This window comes from Plectropomus leopardus, chromosome 9 (genome assembly GCF_008729295.1).
Source record: "Plectropomus leopardus isolate mb chromosome 9, YSFRI_Pleo_2.0, whole genome shotgun sequence".
Classification (NCBI taxonomy): Eukaryota; Metazoa; Chordata; class Actinopteri; order Perciformes; family Serranidae; genus Plectropomus; species Plectropomus leopardus.
Genome location: NC_056471.1, coordinates 27,921,828 through 27,945,766, shown reverse-complemented (window position 1 = coordinate 27,945,766; position 23,939 = coordinate 27,921,828). Strand labels below are relative to the sequence as shown.

The 23,939-nt window shown below is 37.5% G+C and overlaps 1 protein-coding gene across 1 annotated transcript in view; it reads left to right on the top strand.

The window, feature by feature from the left end:
* The window catches only part of egf (epidermal growth factor), a 34,994-nt gene extending 24,345 nt beyond the window's left edge, over nt 1-10,649 (top strand). The window contains exons 14-24 of the mRNA XM_042492895.1: nt 464-568; nt 734-957; nt 1,710-1,877; nt 2,219-2,368; nt 3,100-3,249; nt 3,352-3,468; nt 5,342-5,507; nt 6,933-7,097; nt 9,120-9,222; nt 9,447-9,543; nt 10,423-10,649. Coding sequence (XP_042348829.1) covers nt 464-568; nt 734-957; nt 1,710-1,877; nt 2,219-2,368; nt 3,100-3,249; nt 3,352-3,468; nt 5,342-5,507; nt 6,933-7,097; nt 9,120-9,222; nt 9,447-9,543; nt 10,423-10,649 — 1,672 coding nt within the window. The remainder of the gene's footprint in view (nt 1-463; nt 569-733; nt 958-1,709; nt 1,878-2,218; nt 2,369-3,099; nt 3,250-3,351; nt 3,469-5,341; nt 5,508-6,932; nt 7,098-9,119; nt 9,223-9,446; nt 9,544-10,422) is intronic.
* The last annotated feature ends 13,290 nt before the right edge of the window (nt 10,650-23,939 follow it).

The following is a 23,939-nucleotide window of genomic DNA, read 5'->3' as shown; positions in this document are numbered from 1 at the left end:
CTTGATTTAGCTTTTGATGCTTAAGTCAAATGAGATTTTATTTGGGCTTTTTTTCATTAAACCTCGAACAAATACAGGGGGACTTTTAACTGAAATTTTAGAAGTGTATTTTTAGAGGGGCGGTTTTATAGTACTATAATCAAGAGTCCTGGGTTTGCCAAAATAAATACTAAATAAAAAACAATATACTGGACAGTGGATCATATAACACATAGCAGCAACCCCCACCCTTTTATATTCTTGACAAACTCCCATACTAGAGCCCAAACAACACCAAGATCCCCAAAACTTTCTCCCCTACAGCAACTCAGAGGAAGACACTATGCCACACATGCAAAAACAAATCTCCAAATACAGGACAGTCTGCTACAGTACATAAGAAACTGTTATGATGCTAAACATAATCAGAATGTATATGGTTTTTGTTTTCTGTTTTACATCAATGTATAATTTTGTCCTCCAGCCAGTCAACAGTTGACTGCAGTACCTTGAATGGACTGGACAGAGAAACTGTTGTAAGCAAAGGGCTGGAAAAACCACGAGGAATCGCAGTTCATCCTTTGGCAAAGTGAGTGTGGCTCTATGATAGTCTCAGAAATGAAAACCACAAACTAACTGCGCCTCACCTAAAGGGATTTAATCTGACATCAATAAACAGCTGTGCATATGTTACACCTGAAGGTTCTGATAAAACTTCTACGCCTAATTTACGATGCTCTTTTTACTTTTTGAGGAAGTTGTTCTGGACTGATATCGGGGCCCAGCCTGTGGTGGAAAGTGCCTCTCTGGACGGAAAAGACCGTATTGTCATTGCAAGCACTAACCTTATGTCGCCGAGCGGGCTGACCATCGATTTCACAGAGGATCGTCTGTTGTGGTGCGACCAGAGGAGGGGCCTGATAGAGACTGCTGCTCTGGATGGTTCAGATCGACGAGTCCTGTTAGAGAACCAAGTAGGTGAGGCTTGTGTGACACATACACACACATTCAGAGTCAAATTTTGTGTCAAATTGGGCTAATTCCTTGAAGTAGGATTCAAATATGTTAAAATTCATTGTTAATGGCTACGTCCTTACCGCAGCAGTCATGGATTCAGTTCCAGCTTTGGCCCTTTGCTGTATGCCATCCCCTCTCTCCCCCTTTCATATTAATAGCTGTCCTATCAATAAAGCCAAAAAGCCTCCCAAAAATCTTAAAAAATAAATAAATAACTTTTTGAAACCTGAGAATAATTTCTTGATTTCTTCTAAAAACCTTGGAAGATGACACAGAGCAACTTAAAAAGAAATTATCCAAAAACTTTGCAAGGAACTTGCTAAAAGTACAAGAAAAGGATCTTAAAGTTAGAAAAAAGAAGTTAAACAACAACCAAGGAAATCGCCTGTAAAAGTGCCTTTTAAGTCGTAATAATTCTGTAACATAATTTCAAATATCAACATTAATAGAATATAATTATTATAATTATGTAGTGAAGTCTTGTCATTTTCCAATAGCTTTTTAAAAATAATTTTCTAAATTGACTATTTTTGCAATTTATGAGACCCTTTTCTGCTATGTTTTCAAAAGAATTCGAACCAATTTACTCAGGGTCAAAAGTTTACATATTGCACTCCCTAAAATGATATGAACGTAAGATATGTAAAACAGATCTCACCTTGAAATACTTCCATGAACTCAAGTCTTCTTTCCCTCTGTTTTGATTCCTCCAGGTCGACCTTTTGACCTTGCGGTATTTGAGGACAAGTTGTGGATATCTGATCAGGAGCACCAGCAGTTGAGGAGCGTACACAAGCGGTCTGGGAAAAAACTGCAACGTATCCATGGCAACATGATCCAACCAGCATCCATCGTTGTGGTTCATCCTCTTGCTAAGCCGGGTACAGAGAGACGACAGGGATTTTAGAGATTAATTTGTGAAGAAAGTATAAACTGAGTTTTGAAAATACCTGCATGCAGCAAAGAAAAGGATAACAAAATGACCTCAAGAAAAAAAGACATCGTGATTAAGTGCCTTTTTGTCCCTTTACCACATTATAGTATTTACTAGGCTTTGCAAAAACACTAAAAAAAATTCTGCACATTCATAGAAGGCCAATTCTTAAATTAAGCTGTAAAGCATTTGAGATAAATGCTCTGATATGTGGTGGCCAGCAAAAAGAAAACAAGTTCTCCTAAATTCATGCTTGAGCTTCACATTGTCATTCTGCATCATTTTCAGGGGCTGACGTCTGCCTTCATCTGAATGGAGGTTGTGCCCAGGTGTGTAAAAGCAAACTGGGATTCGCTCACTGCTCCTGTCTGCCGGGCTACATCCTATCAGCTGATGGAAAACACTGTTTGCCAGCCGGTGCTACAAATAGAACAGCAGGTGATTTATCTTCAGCTATCTTAAAGGGATAGTTTGGATCTTTTGAAGTCTGTGTATTAGATACAGTAGATGTCGGTCGGCACACCCGCCACAATCAAAGTTAAGTAATCTACTGCTGTGGATGCTAGGCAGAATCAAAATGTATTTAGGCCATATTAAAAAAAGTCTATATCAGTTTAAGAGTCTACTATATTAAGAATATTTTCACTGATTTACCTTGCAACAAGGTATCAGCTTCAGTTGTCTATCTATGCTAAAGCCTCCAGGGTCAATTTACAAAAACATTAATTTAAGCTCGCTGAACACTGCTGGTCTACTGCTGCCGCAATCAGTTAGTTTGTGTTATTGTATGACTTCGGAGAATCCTAACTAACCTTTTTTAAATGCCAAAGTCACTCAGGACGATGGATAAGAACCTCAAAAAGATAGATACTTTATTAATCCTTTACAGGAAGCATATTTGTTACAGTGGTTCATTCACAGGTAACCACACACAACTACACATAACATAAAAACACATCTGTAATTATCCACAGGAAAAAAAAAATCTTAGAAATAAATAGTATATAATAAATACTACAAAATACTCACTTCCACAAAAACATCCCTAAAAAACCCCACTTCAAAAGATGCAAACTGTCCCTTTCAGGTGCACACTCTTCTGTATAAACTCTGAAGTAAAACTGATTATTGATAAATGCTCATATTAACGACATTATTTCATTGTGTAGAATCTGGAGACAGTGAATCCACTGATTCAACATCTCTCAAAAACAAAACCTTCAACGATGACAGCACACCCCTGACAACACCTGGCCTTTCAGCTGCTAAAACTGATGCTAATCGAGACTCGACTCTTTTCACAGAAAAGATGGTTTCAGGTAACAGTGTGTACCCACAAAAGCAAATTATTGGTAGCGCTCACACTTAAAGATCTTACTCTAACTTAATGTTATGATTCTGCATGTCCCCTTCTCCGTCAGACCAGGATGAGTGTTTCTCACTCCGCTGTGACGTAAACGCTAAGTGCCTGCTAAACGCTGGCAGCCCGACCTGTCTGTGTCAAGAAGGTTTTACAGGTGATGGACAGTTGTGTGTGGGTGAGTATTTCTGTTTCTGTACTATAAATGTGTCTTGGGATGAAGTTATGTATCCTGAAGAAAGCTTAAGGGATTACATTTGATACAGAGACACTTTTATCTCACTTTGGCCGCGGTGACAGCACTGGGAATTAGGCAGAATTGAGTTTTATGAAAATATTTCAGATGCGAACATATTGCAGAGAAGCAGAGCTGCTCTGGAAGCAAAAATAATTGGAATATTTAATACAAAAATCAGTGACAGTACCTAAAGCCAAAATACCTACAAGTCTAACTCTTCCAGTAATTCGTATTATTGACTCCTTTGCAGAGAGGTTTAAGTGTTTGCTACACATTTATGTGTATGCAGAAGTCTGAGGTCACCTGTCAACTTATTTGATAGGTAAAAAAAGACACTTACCATTTTGACAGAAAGGTAACCTAAATTTCTATACATGAAATTGTAAATGTGTGATACCCACAATACTGTAAAATGTTAAGAATGCACAAATGTGACAATTATGCAGAATATCAAAATGCCTTAGAAAAGTACCTTTGTAAGGGCCAGACTGGATATCAAAGCAGTGAGAAGACACGTCAAAGTGTGTCTTGATTATTTATTGCACGTCCAGTTTTCAGTGCCACAGTTATAATATGACTACAATATTAGAAAAAAACATGGTAGACACTGAAACCAGGATAAGTGCATTTGCTCTTGCTACTGTTTATTTAATGTGGCGCTAAAAGTGGTGAGAGATTAGTCTGAAAATCAGTAAAATTGAGTATTATATCGAGCATTACTCAATATAACTAACACTGGTATATTCCCAGTATCTATCTTCTTCTATCTAAAATAAAAGGGATTATTTCACATCACTTTTATTCTATACATGAATACAGTGTTTAGATGAGCCACCTCAAAGGAGGACCAGTATTCTAAAACACACACTATGATAACAGGAATTAAAAGGGAACAATTCGGGTCCTGTGGGCTGCAGCTTTAAGAACTCATTCGCTCCATTCTTTGTTAGATGTAGGAAGTCGAACCAGAGGCTTAGTGTCTAAGATGTTTTTACTCTGTATTTCTGCCTGTAAACCTCTGGAAATTCATCACATCTGGAGCAATGATCTTAGCTGTTCTGTGGGTGACATCTGCTGGATAACAATCTGGAAAAATTTAGATATTAGCTCTAAAAATCCCAACCACAAGCTGATACACTTCAATTTTCTGCACACGATTTATCTTACTCCCAGGAAGCTCCATCTGATAAAGCTCTTACCCTCTCCTACCTGGGAACTCTAATGGTGACACGGGGTCTTTTCTGGACATGTACTGAAATTGCCCAAGGGGAGTATACTTTTGGAAAATAGTATCTGCAACCTTAGCTGATCTGCTTAATATCAAAGTGCCATTTTTTGCAGTCAGACAGCTGCAAAAAATGATTTGAGCACTCCGTTTGCAGCCTACTCATTCCCTCTGTCTGAATCATCGGCTTCAATCGTTACTGGATATAACTTATATGGAGATGTCAGTAGCAAAAAGGCATAATGCCAAACCTTCAACCATCTGTGCCTGGGCTAATGTAACTTTGTATACTATCAATTATTATTGTTATTTTTGCTTTTCTTGAAGTTTGATATTTTCTTTTTTATTTATCTATTTTTATTTCTTTTATGTCAATTTTTTATCTACTTACTTCTTCATTTTCTTTTCCAGTAGATTCTCTAAGGCCTATTATAATGTGATTACGGTGTTGTCAGGGGTGGAGGTGGAGGGTATTGTTGTGTATTTATGTATTTTATGTTTATTCTCCATGTTAAAAAAAAATGATAACAAAAAAGGAGCAATGTTATACTGTATATTTGTTTGAAATTATTCCCTTATCCTCTCAAGAGCTGCAGATCACATCACCATGGGTGACGACTGGTAGCCCTGCTGAAGTCACCACGAGGCATCACAACAGTAACTCAGTAGAGAGTTGTCCCTCCACCCACGAGTCCTACTGTCTGTACCAGGGGGTCTGCTTCTACTTTCCTGAAATGGAGTCCTACGCTTGCAAGTAAAAATAATAACAACAACTTTATTTATATAGCACCTTTAAAAGCACAGTTTACAAAGTGCTTTGACAAACAAGGCAAAGCCGAGGCAGTAAGCCCCAGAGATTAAAACAATTAAAGTTAGTCAATAATGCCGACAAAGGGCAGACAAGAGTGAGGCAGAATTAAGTAGGAGATTTGAGGCAGAGACATATTAGATAAATACAGTATCAAAAAAAAAGAAAAAGTAAATAACTCCTCTTAAGTAAACCTGCAATATGACCCCTAATCTCCAGTTTAAAAGTTTATCTTGTGTTCAGACTAGAAATACCTATTATGACACACGGAGTGGATTTTTATTCCTGTCCTATCCCATTCTGACACCAAAAAATTCCTGTCCCGTCCCAGTCTTTTCTCATAAACATAATGGTGTTTATTTGTATTTGAATTGCAAATTTAGATATAAAAACTGACCTCTTGTCATTATGATTCCTATCCTGCCCACTACTGTTGACTTTTTTTTCTTGTCCCCTCCCAATCACATAATGAGTAGTGAAATTGACTCCCATCCTGCGTAATCTCACAGGAATCCACAAAAAAATGTTGATGACAAAATGTCAGTCTCTAGTACATAAACAATGCTTGCCTTCCTAAACTGACATTAATTTGATTATCTGATTTGTAGCAGATGAGTTTATAAGCTGCTCTTCATTCTTTTAAGAGAGTTAACAAATGAAAATATGCAATGACTCAGACTGAAATCAGGAGTATATTTATGTGATTTCTGGGAAGTAGCAGTGATTTACAAACATGGAATAAAATCACATGAGGCCGTCATTGTTAGAAAGGAGAATACCTCCTGCACCAAACAGTGAAGGCTCCCTGGTGTGCTCCCTTTTAACTGCTCATCTCTCATATTATTTAGTGCAGCTGATAACCAGCAGGTGTCAATATTGTTCCATGATTAAAGCTACTGCCTCCTGACAAAGTGGCTAGAAGACCAATGAACCTAAATGAGACCTTTTTTATTTATTCAGGTGACATAAAATTGTCTACAAACATGTAAATAAATAATTTAATAAATAAAAAACATATATATAAGGATATATGTTCATATAGACATTTTGTCAGGAGGCAGTAGCGTTAATCATGAGACAAAATTGACACCTGCTGGTTATCGGGGAGGAGCAATGTTTTGTCACCTAGAATGATATAATTACATACAGCTCTAATTGAGGCTGTGAAAGAGACTTTTGAATCAATTTTTTAATTTGAGTAAATCATTCCAGCTATTGTTTTACATTTAGGGTTTTAAAATAATTTAGCACTGTTATTTTTTTATACATCATATGCATGTTGAACTCATGTGGGTGAGCGGTCACTTGCTCATTAAGAGAGTCTTACCATCAGTTACGTCATCATGCTGTTTGTCTTTTGCCCTGTTGCAGTTGTGTCTCGGGGTACATGGGGGAGCGCTGTCAGTTCAGTGACTTGGAGTGGTGGGAGCTTCAGCAGGCTGAGGAGGAGAAGAGGAGGAACGTGGTCATCGCTGCGTGCATGGTGGTCCTTGTCTCCCTGCTCTCCATCGCTGCATGTGTCACCTACTGCTACGGGTGAGAGGGGAGAGGGAGGAGGAGTGGGTAAATGAGGGTCAGTGGATACAAAACTGCAATGTAAAAATAAAGGAAAGAGTAACTTAAACAAAGTATTAAGGAGAAGGGGAAAGGGGAAACATGGAGGACGGGAGAAAGGAACAAGGTACTACTTTGTGAAGAGATAGAGAAAGAAAACAGAGAATGCAGGTTCAGTGTTAATGCTGTTTTTTTTCACTTCTCTGTTCAATTTTTACTACTATACAAATTAGTATTATATTTATTAGCAGTTATCAAATAACAACAAAGACTAAAGTTAATTGTCATGAAAAACGACCATTTTATCTGCCTTGCAACTTCAGAATATTCTTTATTTATTTATGTAGTTTATTTGATAGGGACAGTGCAAATTAACATAAAACAACCTCAGCCTCTTATAAACAAGCTGTAGTAACTGATGTTTCACTTATAGAGATTAAAGCTACTGCTGGTTTCTAACTCCTGTCCCTAGTTAGGCTTATAGTATAGAAAAAAAGGGAAAAAAGAGAAGATATCAAGGTTACATACAAAATCCTGCATACAATAACAGAAATGTTAAAAAAAAAAATAGAGAAAGGTAAATATTTACATCAAGATTATGTAGAATTACAACATATCTTACAGTAAAAAAACATAAAGATAAACATAAAGTTACAACACTCAACTTAAAGACATTAAAATAGACAATAGACAATAAAATAATTAAAAATGCTCACATCTCAACACTTTTGTTAGATATCAAGTATGCAATATGTTGCTGCAACCTTTGACTGAGAAAAAATCGTATTTGGTATTGTTAAAAATAAGCAAAGTTTTTAATTTTTCTTTTCGAATAACTTAGGTTATTAATCGATTGCTAATGTTACCAATACTCACTTGAGAAAAGTGCTTACAATTTTCAACCCTAAAACATACTTGTTATATTATATTCTATTTCTGCCCATTTATCCCCCTAAACCCTACACCCTGGACCTTTAAGTGGCTTTTCCAACCTGATAGTTAACCAAAGAATGATAGTGTATAATATAAGCAGTGTGTTATGTTTAGTGGTCTGGACACTGAAAGCACAGCACAGACAGCCAGAGAGAAGCAGCTCCAGCGATGAATGAGCTGACAGCATTTAGAGGTGTCTATCAAGCCCAGGATGACATGAGCCGTGTAATGTAGGTGTCTCAGCGTGACAGCAGGGGGTCGGGGAGCAGATCACATGTGGAACGAATGGCAGCATGCAGCCCTGGTTAGCTGAATGAGGAGCATACGTAAACTACACACTGTGACCCCTCCTTCCTTTTATTTCCACCTGAGCTGTCTCTAAGTAGCTGATTTGTTTTACGGTTGTTTCGCTGGCTTATGGACAAGGCTGTTGGCATTCTCCACTCTTTTGACTCACAAAGCACAACCCCTCCCCTCCACCTACCACATCCCAACCTTTGCAGTCTTGGTTCCCCTGTGGAAGTGGCACGCTTTCAATTACATGCTTGGTTTAGCTTGTTCTACAGCAATTACACATAAAAATAGGTCATTTCTCAGCTACAAAATGGAGCCGCTGAGGTATGACCCCTGTGGAAACGCTACATGGCCGCCAAAAGCTCTGCCTCAAATTGCCTTCCGCACTTGACTGCAAGTGCACTTGCAGAGGAAACTCAACCACCAAACTCAAAAAACTGCGCAACACACAAGCATCATACAGCACACAGTGATATGAGCAAAAAAAAAAATTTACAACCTGCCTCTCATTCTTGATCTTTTTAGGCTCAAATGTGCAAACAAATCCACAAACAGGTTATGCCGAGTGCAGGCTAATTTTGTATTTCCTACCATGTTGAATTTAAATGTATAATTTCTCTGCGAGGGCACCACCTCCGTGACTTGATAACCATGTAAATGCGATGTGAGACTGTGAATATTTACATGTTAATCGATTTGCTGAGTGAGTTTGAGGACCGTTGGGATTAATAAATTAATAAGAATATTCAATGTTTGGTTTTCCTGTCTTCTATGCAGAACTAGAAGATTCTTCCGCAAACAGCCCTCAGAGGATAACGTGAGTGAGACCAGCGTGACAGATGAGAGCATGTCTGAGACCACTACCACCAGTGTGCCACGGGTAAGACCACCATCACCAAGCTCTGTCATAAACACAGCTTTAAGTAAAGGAAGTCATCCAGTAATGCAGCAGAAATGAATGTGCATTATCAGAGTAGAGCAATTGTTTTGAATCATCTTTGCATAACATGAGTGAGTAGCTGGTATAATGTATATTGGCTATTTGAAGACACCATAATAATAATACAAATGGAGCTAATAATGATTTACTGTATAAATCTGCAGTTCTACATGGTGACGGAGAATGGTGTGGAGGGAATGGTCATCCCTGCTATGGGCTGCCCCAGGAGAGCCGTCTGTCCGTCCTGCTCTTCAGAAACAGGTATGTGAAACTGAGAGAAACGCCCTGACATTCATCTATATACTGTGAAAAATTTTTTAAAGCTGCAGAATTCTGGGAATATTTAAAGTGGGCACTTTCCATGTGAATTAACTGGGTTTATGATGAATTTATGGGAATTAATGGGATATAATGGAAATAAAATTCCATCCCGTTATTTGCTTGGGCTGTATTATTTCATTAGAAACAAACGTTTGATCCTATCATGAGTATCCATAATCCATTCATTTATCAAATAAATTTGGGCTGCACAATGTGCAAAAACAGAAAAAATTATATTGCAATTATTTTGACAGATATCGCGCTTGTGATACGGGTCAGAATTTTAGTGACAATGGTATATTTTGCATTTAATTTTCAATGGGATGAAAAAAATGATGCAATTTTTGCTGCAGTCTAAGTCTTATATCTTGAATAGGATTTTTAGGCCTGGGCATCTCTGCAGCACCACAATGCTTCATTTATAGTGGTATGTTTTGAAACATTACTTCAATCAAAAAATTACAGCTCCTCTAATTTGGATATTGCACTTGGCCGTATTGTGATTTGGTAATATTTCCATTAATTGTGCAGTCCTAAAATAAGTCCATTAATTTGTCAAACATATGCAATGAAACATAACATGTGGTGACTTAGTGAGTTAGTAAGTTAACTAATGTGGAAAGGTGTTTTTAATATTTTGGGCTCATAATGTGGGCTGTGTGGGTTTAAAGTGAAGAGCTCATTAAATAACAGAAATGTTTTTCTTTATTTTGTTGTTTGATTTACTTAATATTTTTGCTGATACTTATACCTAGACTTGCCCTAATTTTGTTTGCAATTCCATTTTCCAATTCTTTTTTTATTTTTTTATTTGGTCAGGTGACAACCCTGCATCTGAACAACAATGTCCAGAACACTGGGACAGTGGTGCATTGTCTCAACACAACAGAGGGTATGAGTGCTCCATGGTGTCAGCCGTTGCCATGGAGACCAACATACCCACTGTCCATCACTCAAGTCCATCACTGTCAAGCTCATATACTTGTACGACTTTCAAGCCACCACTGCTCCCACGGACCCCCGGCTCAGAGTCCCCTGCCTCCTAGTTTACCAGAGAGCGACACAGCTGTACAGTTGACACGCACACATAACTGTAACATCGAGCCGATGACCTGACAAACTGAAAATTAAGAGTTTCATTCCAAAATGAAATACCTCACAAATGAAAGAAATGTCACGGAAGCTGTTTTCTACGACACGCACAACTTATTAATGCCACACCAGTTCACGAAAGCTATGTCAAACACGAGTATCTGGTAGCATTACCCAGAATAAACAATTTGGTGCACGGAAAATGATTAACACTGTAAGATTTAGCAACAGCAATTCATTTGAGGCAAAAGGTAAATTAAAAAAATTACAGGTTAGTGAGCATGATGGAAAGAGCGCCATGTGCAGAAAGTCAAATTTCACCACGAGTAATGCAAGGTACAGTTAACACACTGAGACAGGTAATTTAACTGAAGCAAAACCCAAAAGCAAAAACTGAGTAAAACTATTTTATATTAATTTATGACCCATTTTCCAAAATAAAGTATTGGACTCTTTACTGCATTAACATTTACTGCTATTGTAGCCGTCAATGTGTCATGTAAAATACATATGTACAGTACAGTTTGTCTTTCTTACAAAGTCCCATAGTAGATCTAAAGTACATTATGATATGATCAAGTGTCGTAAAAGCTAATGTAAGCACAATTATCTAAAAAAAATCACATATACAAACTGAGTAACAAGCTAATAAATGGCAATGAAAATATTTTACATTTGTGAAATATGGCAATGAATATTTTTTACATGAAAAAACGCTTCCACTGCTTGCTTTTGAAATTATATTAAAGAATTATTACTGCTTGTAAAGTTGTCACAGGCCGTCTAACAAAAACAATTTGATCTTTGTTTATCTCGAATAAATACTAGAATCTCAACTCACATTTTATTTTCAAGTGAAGTCAGTTATAGTTCGAAATCACAAATAAAAAAATTATTTTATGTGTTTTGCATGTTTCTGTCACAAGAATCTGCTTTGCTTAGGTTGGGTTTGCCTGCACAAATAGTTGTATTCTGCAAGGTGTGATGAAAATAAATATTTATTTCAGCTACCAATGAATAATTGACGTTGGCCATCATCCCTAAAAAAAGATTTCAATTCTTAAATCACATGTTTTAAGTGTGGTTTGTGCAGCATTTTTCACTAAAGCAAACAATGTTTCTACCTGAGCACTGATATGTCCACACATTACATCAGCTGAATAAACTTTGAGCTACCATTACACTTTTTTCCCCCCAATAGAGTGTCCTACAAATGAGTCGTAAAACTCGAAACTGACTGTATTTTGAGACCTCCGGTTCCCTCCTTTATTTGAGCCAGGACAGATATAGTGTAGGGGGAGAGAGAGTGGGGATGACGTGCAGCAAAGGGCCGAGGCCGGAATCGAACCCACAGCCGCTGCAGCAAGGACACAGCCTCTGTACACAGGGCACACGCCCTACCAGCTGAACTAATGGGCGGCCCAGTCAGTGGGTTTTCTGAGTGGGTTTTTGGTTAGAAGCATGAAATAAGCTCTGCGGTAAACGTTTTGTTCTACGACATTAAATATACGTCAGTAAATACGTTCTGAGGCTTTTATGTGTGTTAGAAAAGGTGGCTGCCAACAAGTGGTTAACTGAGACTTCAGGATATCATCACTCTGCAGCGTGCCGAAGGCATCTTTAAATTTAGGCGGCTTCATTAAGTTATGTGACCCAAGTGTAGTTTGTTTGTAGCCTAACATTAGCTTTTTACCTCTGGAAATTAGCTCAAATGAACAAAATGCACACCTTTTCAAACTGCTTGGATTTAGACGGTGCAGGAAAGCATAAGAATAACTGCTTGCTTGTGTTATAAAGGGATGTTTTGTTATCTTGTTTAGAAATCACTTTTGCTTTCTTTATTTGATGAAATTGTTGACTCTGAGAGGCTTTGTATCAAACTCAAACTAAGTGTCAAGCTGAGAGTAACAATTTGTAGCTCATCTTGGTAATCTGCTCAAAAAAAAAAAAAAAATACACCACATGCATCTAAATGATAATATTTAACCGAGCATCAGTACATCAGTGCATTAACTCAACTCTGCTAACTCAACTAACCTGTGATATTGTTAATCACTTGTACATTTATTTTTATACAAAAGATCTTTGTTTACTTGTGCTTTGAGATAAGGTGAATGTACACTGAGCTGGGTTGCTGATTGATTGATAGTTGATTGATGACTAACTGAATAGGAGAGCTAAGTTTGGAAAGGGAGGGTATTTTGCTTCATTTCTCTGCAGTATGAGTTTTTATATCCAGATGATCAAAATAAAGGTTATACTTATTGTGGAAACGCAACATTTTTATTTACACTGTATTCAACTCGGATTATGTATTCTTTTCAGGCCTGGTGTACTATAACTGAAATTACAAAATTGCAAGATGAGGCTTGTTTTTATTTTCATCAATTAAAGTATATTCATAAAACATGTGCTTTGTCAATATTTGAAACATATTTGGCATCCACCTAAGTTCACTGGATGCACAAAAACTAACCCGGTCGACAGAAAAAATGTAGGCATTGTACATTTCTGTACAAATACCTTAGTTTTTATGTTATCATGTAGCTGATATGTTAAAAAAAACTTATCAACAATGCTGCGAACATGTGGTTAGGTTTAGGCACAAAAAAATGCTTGATTTTAATTAGGAAAATAATATGTTTTGGCTTGAAATACCAGTTTAGGGGGCCCAATGCCAGCTGCAAAAGCAGTGAAGTCTCTGTAAAAACAACCACTTCTTGTGGCACTATCTATTGTTTAAAAAAAAAAAAAAAAGCGATGACCAAGAATCAAGACTCAAGAAAACCTGCCACAACACAGCTGGTTTTGTTGTTTGTTGGTCTTGAACAATGGTCTGCAGTGGAAGGCAACTTGGCAGATGCCACACACCATCCGACAGAGTCAGCTCATATACTACGTCATTTTATTAATGTTTACACGCTTCGTATGAAAAGTTCAAATGTACTATATTTGTGATTTGCATGAACATATATTGCCAGTATTTTCCTCTGGAGACGGGACTACCTTAACAAACTTTTGCTGTTCTTTTTTATTCAACTGTTTTCTTTTCAAAATACATTTTTTTCAAGCTATAAACAATATTTGGCTAAGTACAAACAGTGGCTGTGGCAGCTGAACAGTTTCTGTAGTTTTAACAACTCCAGATTGATGTCTTATCTTTAGATATTTAGCAACACATTCACCTGGTTTGACTTTTATTCTACTACTATTCAATTACTGATTTGCCAACCAATAAGCAAATATCTTCTATGCGCTAACTTAAGTGTCTAGATTAATCAGTATTAATTATTAGCAATCAGTTTTCATTAGTCAACAGACATATTAGCCATTTATAAGTTTGAAGTTTGGATATAATTCAGAGTAAATTTCCAGCTCTTATACTCTGTCACTTTATAAATACTGATACACAATGTATGAAACGTACAAATGCACCTTATTTTTGATAGCAATATTTGTATTGCCAATATTTTCCTATGGCGACAGGGCTACCCTCACAAAATATTGTCTTTTAGTCTTTGTTAAACTGTTTTCTTCTCATAATTTCTTTTCATAATTTTCATATAATTGAAAGATTATTTTGGCCATTCATAGCCTGACTCCGTCTCGTTACACACCATCACACTCTTCTCCAGGGCTCTTGCCCTTGCTCCATTGATGATGCTTTTCTATCCTCCACCAAATCTAACGCTCTAGTGATGCAACTGCAACCCTCCACCACCACCACTCCCCCATCTGTCTATTTCTATTTCTATCTCTGACTCTGTCTCCAACTCCGTCTCAAGGTTGACTGGGAATTGTTATTAGAAGGGCCCGCAGCCTCTTTGTTTCGAGGCAATGGCAGAAAACAAAGCACTTTAACTCAAAAACCATCAGGGGCCACATCGATATTGATTTTCCTGGCAAGACACACTTATCTATATATTGGCCTCCATTAGGTCTAACAGATAGGTTAGGGCACCACTCTAAACAGCAGCAGTTCAGCCCTCAAGTAAAGATGAAATTGGGCCCAGTGTCAATTTATCTTGTATTACTCTTCAATTGGGGCAACAGGGGGCAATAGAGTCACAGACACTGTAAGTAACAGGGGCCTCAGTAGTGTTATCTTCTTTTTTTGTAGATTCCGTTGTTTTAAATACTATTATAAATATTTACTCAGTTGCTGATTTGGCTACACCCAGCTAAAATGAATGCAGTCTAATAAAACAGTCCTGGATTATTATTATTATCAGACAGAAAGGAGTTTGTCATTTGGCGTACCCTCACTGATATAAATGGGGCGCAAAAAAATAATAAAAACATCTTCCTGTAAAATGTTATACACACAATATTCTCCAAAATGATGACATTTAATCAACACTGCTCTAAAACAATTTCAGCAAAAACTGAACATTATAGCATGGTGAAGGTGGTATTTATTGTGCTGAATTAGTTTTAGATATTCTATTACTCCTACCTCTTTCTTAAGCACTAGCTAACAATCTAAACACACCAGAAAAAAAAACATTTTTTTGATTTTAAACTGTAAGCTCCCTGTGAGTAATGATCTGCATCAGGTCCAAGCTGGGCATTTTTTTAATGGAACGGTATCGGCTACATTTAAATTCAATTGTTTCTTTGCTGTACTTTATTGTTGCAGTGCTGCTCTTCTTAATAACTGCCAGGCTCGACACTGCAAACGTAAGCTTGATATGCGAGTGAAAATTAGACTGTGTGAATTTGAAATATTGGGTTTTTCTCGATCTGTGTTCCTGTGAGTGTTCATGTATGAGCATTTTAATGTTGTAGTTGTCTCTGTTGCCACCAATTTTAAATACTTTGCATATCGCTAGGTAGATTATTTGGTATAACACTGCGTCATATATAAAAGCATAGAATGTGTTTTTTGTAAAAGAATAACTGAAGCTGTAAGATAAATGCAGTGTTATAATACCATCTAAATGTTTTAAATACCGTCAAACTTCAACAGTGCCTGTTGTACCAGGCTACTAACAATTTCCTGTGTCTTTTCTGTGTGTGTGTGTGTGTGTGTGTGTGTGTGTGTTTAATGTGAAAGAGTGTGTTCTTACTTGCTACAGGCTGGCAGTATGGTGTTGTATTAGCAATAGGATGCCGCAGGCACGAGTATCCTCCATCTCCTAATAGACAGCACCCAGCTGGTGGATACAGGGTTTGTTGGTACATGGGTGGTCACCGTAGCACAAATGCATTGTGTGCACTTCCAGAAATGGCCCAGAGAATCCCTGAGGCCCTGCAGTAGCACTGCAAAAAGTTTTCTGTTTATGCAATATTTCTTTTGTGGCTCTGCAGGAGGAGGAGCCCTGATGTGGCACCCATCAATCCCACATAATACAGTAGAATGCCTCACGGCCAGCATGGCGAACAAAAGTCGACCCCCACCTCCTCCGTCTCCTCTGGTTTGGGGAAATGAATAACTCTGTGAAGGATGGTCATTCCTCCACAACCTTGTGGTCGGTCCTGCAAACTGTAGCCAGTGGCATGGCAAAGATGTCTGCAGTTAGGCTACTCTGCAGGAGGTTTCACAGGCAAGCCAGTTGACCGTGACGAGCACCACAATTTCATGGCTCCATCCATGGGCGTTTTGCCGGGACAGCATCTGGACCAGCATGTCGATGCTGTTCCTAGATAGCCTGAAGGCTGGTCTCAAGTCAGCTCCACATAGCAACATGGCGAGGAAAGGCACATGGTGATCCATTTGTAAATACATCTGTAAGGGTCTTTGCTCCTGTTTAAAAAAGAAGAAAAAAAAAGAAAAGAAATCTCTTTAGATTTTTTTTTACGTTGTTATTAGTTCTTATTATTTTTATGCATTATGTCAATTATTTATTTATGTGTTTTTTACTATTTAACATTTACAGCATTCAACTGTATACTAAATATGAATTGTCTGAGGAATTGTTGAAGTCTACCAGAATTTAATTTCCCTCTTACACCCAACCTGTTTGGTCAGGTGCTTGACGAGTTTTCTATTTCGTTTACTGTTTGATAAGCAGTAAAAAAGCACATCTATCTTTAGAGGTTTGTGTGCTCTCTGCAGCCGCTGTCTGTGCTCAGCCAAATATTATTTATGGAGTTAAAGAAGCATCACTTTGTAACACAAATTAGCATTTTTTGCAGCCTAAACAACTCCAACAGAGTGACTGGTCTTCTCTTTAGCTATCGCTTCATGTCAATTTTAGCTCACATTCACCAAGTTTATTCTACTTGTACCACTAGACAGTACTGTTACTAATACAATTACTGATTTGCCAGCCAATAAGCAAATATTTTCAATGCACTAAATTAAGTATCTGGATTAATTGGTATTATTACTATTAACCAGCAAAAGTATCCATTTTCTACTGTCAGCAGACAAATGAGCCAAGTTTAAGTTTGAAGTTTGTATATAATTCAGTGTAAATTTCCGAAAAGAAAGAGCATTAATAATAGATATCATAGTTTCATAATCACCACCTTCACACAATGTTCTGCCCAAGCCATTTCTATAAGAGCTTTATGTTTGAGTTCTGGCTCCAGATGTTGAATACTTTAAAAATCAAATAAAAGGGTGTTGTGAGGGGTTGAATGTGTCAATGTATAATCGCAGATAAACAGCAAAGAAAAAACAATACAAAGTAAGCCAAAGTTTGTCGAACGAAATAAATGGATGTGTTTAAATGAGAAAAGAATAGGAGAAAATTGTGTTTTTGTGTGTGTGTTTTTTTACAGCATAAAAGACGATCCAACTAACTTCAGTAGTCAAGTTTCATTCCTTCTCTATTAGCTAATTTTGTATTTTTCTGCCAGATGGGGCAAGCTTTGCTTTATCACTCACGCCTCCATCCCAGCCCGCAGGACAGCTGATGAGGGCTAAAGAGGGAATTAGCTACCCACTCAAAGGCTTTGCTCTGATCCTTCAGGTCAGTATTTGGTCCCTCCAGCTCTTGAGCAGGACAGAGTAACACTAGTTTGCAAGGATTTGGGCAGATTTAAAATCAAAAGGGGAGGGGGTCTAATGCATGTATTGGACACGGACACATGAGCCAGAATCTATGGGTGCTCCACGGAGGAGAGAAAATCCCAAACCTGGGAGGTCCCTTAGTAGTTTGGTCTCCCGAGGGCCAGTTGGAGGGAACATTTAATGCCTAAAATATGGTGTCCTTTAAGTGGCAGACAATCCCAACTGAATGTACGTCAGTGAAGGATATCCTTACTCCAACATAAAAATTCAAAAATGTTTGGAGCCTTTCCAAAATATCAGAGCATGAATTTGTGCATTTTTCCTCTCCAGAGAACAGGGTTCCTTCAGCTTAAGGAAAGTTAGATTTAAACTTTTGTCAAGACTTTCTTTAATACCACTTAGAAAAAAATGTAAGACCAATTTTTCAGATACAGATCTCCTTTTTTTTCCAAAACAAACTGACCTGGGGATTTAAACAGATAAAAACACTGAGTAAAGCAGTTTCATGTTACAAATCAGTGTCTCTAATGCTGTTTGGCATGTCAGAGATGTGCCACAGTCCGAGCATCTGCTAATGTGAGCTCACTTTTTTCTTTGATAACTTAAAATCCAGACATTCAGGAGGTTTTTACTGGCCACTAAAATATCCCCAAAGGTATCTTCTTTTCCAAATTAAAAGGCCTACTGATTTAAACTGGTAAAAATACTGAATAGTTTCCCTTAAAAAAAAAAAAAAAATGTGTTTTTCAATATTCTAATCATGGAGGAGCTGCTTACTAAGGTGGCCAACTCGGAAATGCAAATGACCCTGGTCAGTGTTTGATCTGTATCTGCTTCCTATGTACATATAAACATATTATTCTAAGGTAACAAAAACCCAACTATATGACATTTTCAGGTGATTATACACTGACAAAAATGTGTAAAATAAAATTAATAAATGACAATGATTAAAGAAACACCACAGAGTCTGATTTTGTTCGTCCTGGTGAGAGTGCCATCACTCTGTAATAACAGCAGACCTACTTGCAGCCAGGACACACAAAAACACAGAGAAAAGACAAACATCAGAATTATAGGAGCTCATCATCAGAATAAGTGCAGCTGAAAGGGTAACTTGGTGAACACGTTTGTCATGGCAGTTTTGATCCAGCAGATGGCGAGAGTGTACAAGCAAAACCACTTCATTCAAAGTCCACCTTGAGAAACTGATGTTACTAGTGTTAGTAACAGCAGCAATTTAATCAGTTTTAAATATCAAAAAAACATTTCTTGGTCAGTAATTCACAGGTTAATTCTTTTTTCATGAGACAAATTCTGAGACAAAAAACAGGTGCCTGCTTTGGCTTTTTATAAACAAACAGATCACATCTGACAGGAGTGAACCTGTTAAACGACGACAAAAAAGTGAAATTAGTCACTTCTGATCTACTCAGGTCAGATGGGAACACACAGGAAAGTAATGTTCCTATTGGCTGTGCTGCACATGTATGTCAGCACAATAAGCTAGACTACAGCCGTCTATATTGGATGGGATTACCGGGGCTTTAACACCACTGAGGCATAGATCAGATGTTATTATGGGTGTCTACAGGAAAGTGAAAAAAGAATTAGATGTAAATCAAATTAAATTCAAACCACTGTCACAAAAACAACTTTGTGAAGTCAGTCTGACAGTCTAAATCTAATCTAGCAACATGCCACGATTAGTTACTGTATGAAAAATAAAAATCAATAACAAAGATTTTTTTGCTAAAGATTAAAATTATGATAATATAGCCTGCATTGAATAAACCAACTGGGTGTAAATTGTGCAAAAGCTGCTTGAAATCAGCATAAGAAATATGTCCCCAATCGTCTGTAGTTCCAATAGTTCACAACCTCTTTCACATAAGATACTGACATCATTTCACAAGCCTCTAGGAGAACAGTTTCTACTGGGTCAAAACAACATGCCTCACCATGTGTGTATGTATGTGTGTGCATGTGTACACCACAATTTTAAGAAGTCGACTGAGAATGAACAGAATGTACAACGACCTGCTGTTACGTCACTAAGCCCTCAATGACAACATTAACTACGATGATAGGTGACAAACAGGTAAGACAGGAGATCTGTTAACAGTCCAATCAATCATCCTGTTCAACAGTGCCAAACTGTATTTTCAATTCTGACATAATTACAGCCATGTTAAATATTACTATATGAAATGCCCAGAAAAAAGGCTTGATTACATTGGAACTTGAACAAAAATCTATGGATAGATTATATATCCATATTACATATGGATGATGGAAAGACTTCAACACCTAATATTTATCAATTTACACTGATGCAGGATTGGAAAGTGACTTTTTTGTCTCCCCATCTCTGTGGGAGGTAGATTACAAATACTACCTGCCAGTCAATAGAGTACCTTATTTTTGGCTGGTGGGCGAAGCAAATCTAGCAGCCACTTGCATTTTTAACCAGCATTTGCCCTGTGGCTGGGGCTCATTTCCATCCCTGCTGATGGACTTGTATGTATTATGCTGTCCTCTGTGTTGTATTTGCTGCTTTGTTTTTATGTCTACCTGCCCAGGGACAAAAGATGCTAGCTAACTCTGGTGCAGTTATTTAAAACTGCTCGTTGTCTTTGCAATGTCCCTATGTAAGATACAATATTACATAGAACATGCACAATGCATTAAAACACCAAAAAAGTGAGAGACAGTCCACAAAGTTCAAGACATGCTGAGTGGAAAAGGGAAGTAACACTAAATACTTTCAACTTTGTCATGCGTTAGTTATTTTATTCTGAAACATTTGCATTTTTAATACTGTATGTATTTCTTGTATGTTTTGGTTATCTTTCAGTAAAGAAACTACTAATTATTAAATATGTATGGCAGGGTCGGAAATTAACTGTGGCTAGTGGATTCAAAAAACCCAAGAGCCACTCAGTAGGTTACCATTGTTTTGTTGGCTGGTGAGTGGAACAAATCTAGCACTTGCATATTTTACCAGCATTTGGCTGGTGGCTGGTGCTAATTCCCTACCCTGATGTATGATCATTATAACCTTACCAAAATAATAAAGTTTAAGGTGGCCTAAGACTTGTGCACAGTACTGCATATCTACTAGGGTAAATATAGTGGCTTATGTCATTGCAACACACTCACACATCTATGACAAGAGACATGTTTACATAGCAGACATTCTGAGTTGTCACAGCTGGAGAAGCACAGGTGTATCATTAATTTTGGTTGCACTGAGTTTGGGCTGGCACTTCCAGGGGCTCTTGGTGATGTAAGCAGCCATCACTGTCATTAGACACACCTGTGTTACACCTGCTGTGGCAAATTAAAGTGTGTGCCTTGAAGAGTCGCCTGTTGTTGCTGCTAGTTTAAAAGTACTGCATCATTCATGCAGTTTCTCAAGGAAAACAGGACGTTTGCGCATAATACTAGTGTAATACAAGTGATAACTTGTGGTTGGCTGGAGTTACTTGAGATTACCTGTAGTATATATCTATAGCACTAATGTATTTTCAGAATCTGTTTTTCCTAAATTGCCATACTGTGCTCACCTAATGTTGTTGATGCGTGATATTCAGGTAAATATTTACCAACAAGAAAGTTCGGTCTGTAACCGGCATAATGGCGCCACAGAGCTAACGTTAGCTACCGTTTAGCATTAGCAACGCCTGAGCCGGTCACACAGTGTCGCCTTTTACAAAAAAATGGAGAAAATATAAAATTGGGCCACGTTTAATTGAGTTTTAGCCGTGTGTTAGGGCTACACATTGAAATATTTGTTGGGGATCTATTAGGCTTATCAGCCGCAGGTGCGCCCGCCATTAGCAAGCTAACGTTTCTGAAACATGTGATAAATAAAACTTTTAAAAATCACCGCCGGTCGTTTCACAACACTTACCGACGTTTTTGTAGACACTTCAAAGTGTCTAGTTCCTCAAAGACTCCTTTATGCAGCCGAATAAAATAATATTCAGTCTGCGATACAAAAACTTAGTTTTCACTTAGTCACTAGTTGAACGTTTTTGAAATTTGAAAATGCAAAAAAAAAGCCGGTAGTCGGAAGTGACGTATATTTGTAGTACCACAAAAGGCGTGGGGAGACGGACGGCCACTTCCGGCTACTATGTTTCTCTTCCTACTTATTTATGTTTCTATGTTTCTCTTTCTACTTTATTTTACTTTATTTTTTTAATTATTATTTTTTCTGTTTTGCCTTTTGCTCTGCTTTGCTTTGGACTTTTACGACAAGTAGGCAAAAAATTAAAAAAAAAGTCTGTCCCAAGATCCATTGATTTCTTAAATATCCTCACATGACCATTTGATGTGATATATATATATATATTTTTTTATAGTTTTCTTTTGAACTAATTCAGTGTGATGTCTTTTTTGTATCTATTGTTTATTATTATTATTATCATTATTATTACTATTACTATTTTATGCATGTACGATACCACTGACTACACAACAAATAGCCCCTCTAGGATAACATTGATATCCTGAATCCTGACTCGGCTTAACTTACAATAATTTATCTTGTACGCTACAAATGAATAAAATTGATTATATTATTCAAAGAAAGACTTTCTCTTTATTTGATTAAAACGTTTCACTCTAAGGGGAACCTTTGTTATAAATCCATCAAGAAAGGTTTAATTTTAGGAGTACTTACCTTGTCTCCAACAGTTACTCACAGGAAATAATAAAAAAAAAAATCTGTTAGATACTTAAGGTACCAAAATAATGAACAGAAGAAAGCAGAGAACCTTATCTATCTACCTTATCTAGTCATTTTGCACAACTGTAGTTAGTGTCAGTGATTAAGCTTTCTTGCACAATTGCACCTCTAGGGGGAGGTCAGGTAAAATCAATGTCAACACTTTTCAATGCAGAAACCAGTGTGTCTTGCTTGGCACTCTTAAGAGCTCATAGCAGGTATGCAACTCAACTGGTTGTACTTACCGTCTGCTACATAAAATCCTATAAATCAACTTTGTTGTGCATGCAAGAGTACAGTCTAGTCAACATATACTAGATATCTGGAAGTTACAATAACCCTCTAACCTTTTAAAATCTGCCACACAGTCCCTAAAATGGCTCTTCAGTTTCAGCAGCAAAAAAGGATTAAGTATGTGCAATGCTGAGATGAGACAAAAGAAATACACAACACAGGCACGTGTGACATTTTTGCACTCTTTGTTCATACATTAAGGTTTTCAGCAACAATTGTTTTTTTGACATTGATACAGTGCAAATGCACAATAGCACAACAGACACCATTAAGGATACATACTATTTTTCAAAGTCAATACAGCAGATTTTGACAATTTGCATGTTTGATGTTTTTTTTTCTTTTACTAAACATAAATATGTTTGTCCTCCATTTAAGCCTTTTGTGTCCATCAGACAAGTTTTTCTTCACTGGTAGGGACCCTTCGACAGAGAGGCGTTTGGAAATCAATGGCAAGTCATTTTCCAAGTGTGGTCGGCAACTTCTTGCAAGGTCATGACAAGTGGTGAAGCAGGGCACTGTCAGCATCTGTTTCCCCATCATGCCCAGGAGCGGTGTGATCATCTGAGTCAGTCAGTCCAATCGGCTTCATTCATACTTTTTTTTTTCACACTGTGTGGCCATACTGGATGAATTTTAGCCATACTGTAAACCGGTGCTGATGTTAAACATGTCTACGTTGTCTTGATATGCATATTATATTAAGAAAGAGATAACCTAAGACCTGAGAAAATATCGCATTTTGCAATGTAAGACACAGAAGATACAGTGCCGTTCACCCAATCAGTTCACATCAACCACCAACACTCACCAGTGTTTCAAACTTCTTCTTTGACAGATCGAAACAAAACAACAAACACTGACAACAGACGGACAAAAACATACTCCGATGGCTCAAGTTAATGTTGACTCCATCCATCTTCATATGTACCAATTTATTTTATTTTTTTTAATATCACGTAAACATATGCTCGTGGCAGATGTATTTATTAAATATGGTGATTTTATACTTTTGTTACATCTTAGGTTTTAAAAACTATTCATGATGAATTAAAAAAAAAGGGCTTTTGAACTTCAGGTGGACAACTCGCAATGGCTTCTGATCATGGCGGCGCTGCTTCCTCAGCATCCCTCAACGGAGACGTCCATTGAGGCATTTTAGATCTGCACATTAGTAATGCTCAAGCACAAACACCCGCCATCCTCACGACCCTCCCTCCCCCACCCCAAACCCACTCCCCGAGCCTCCACGCC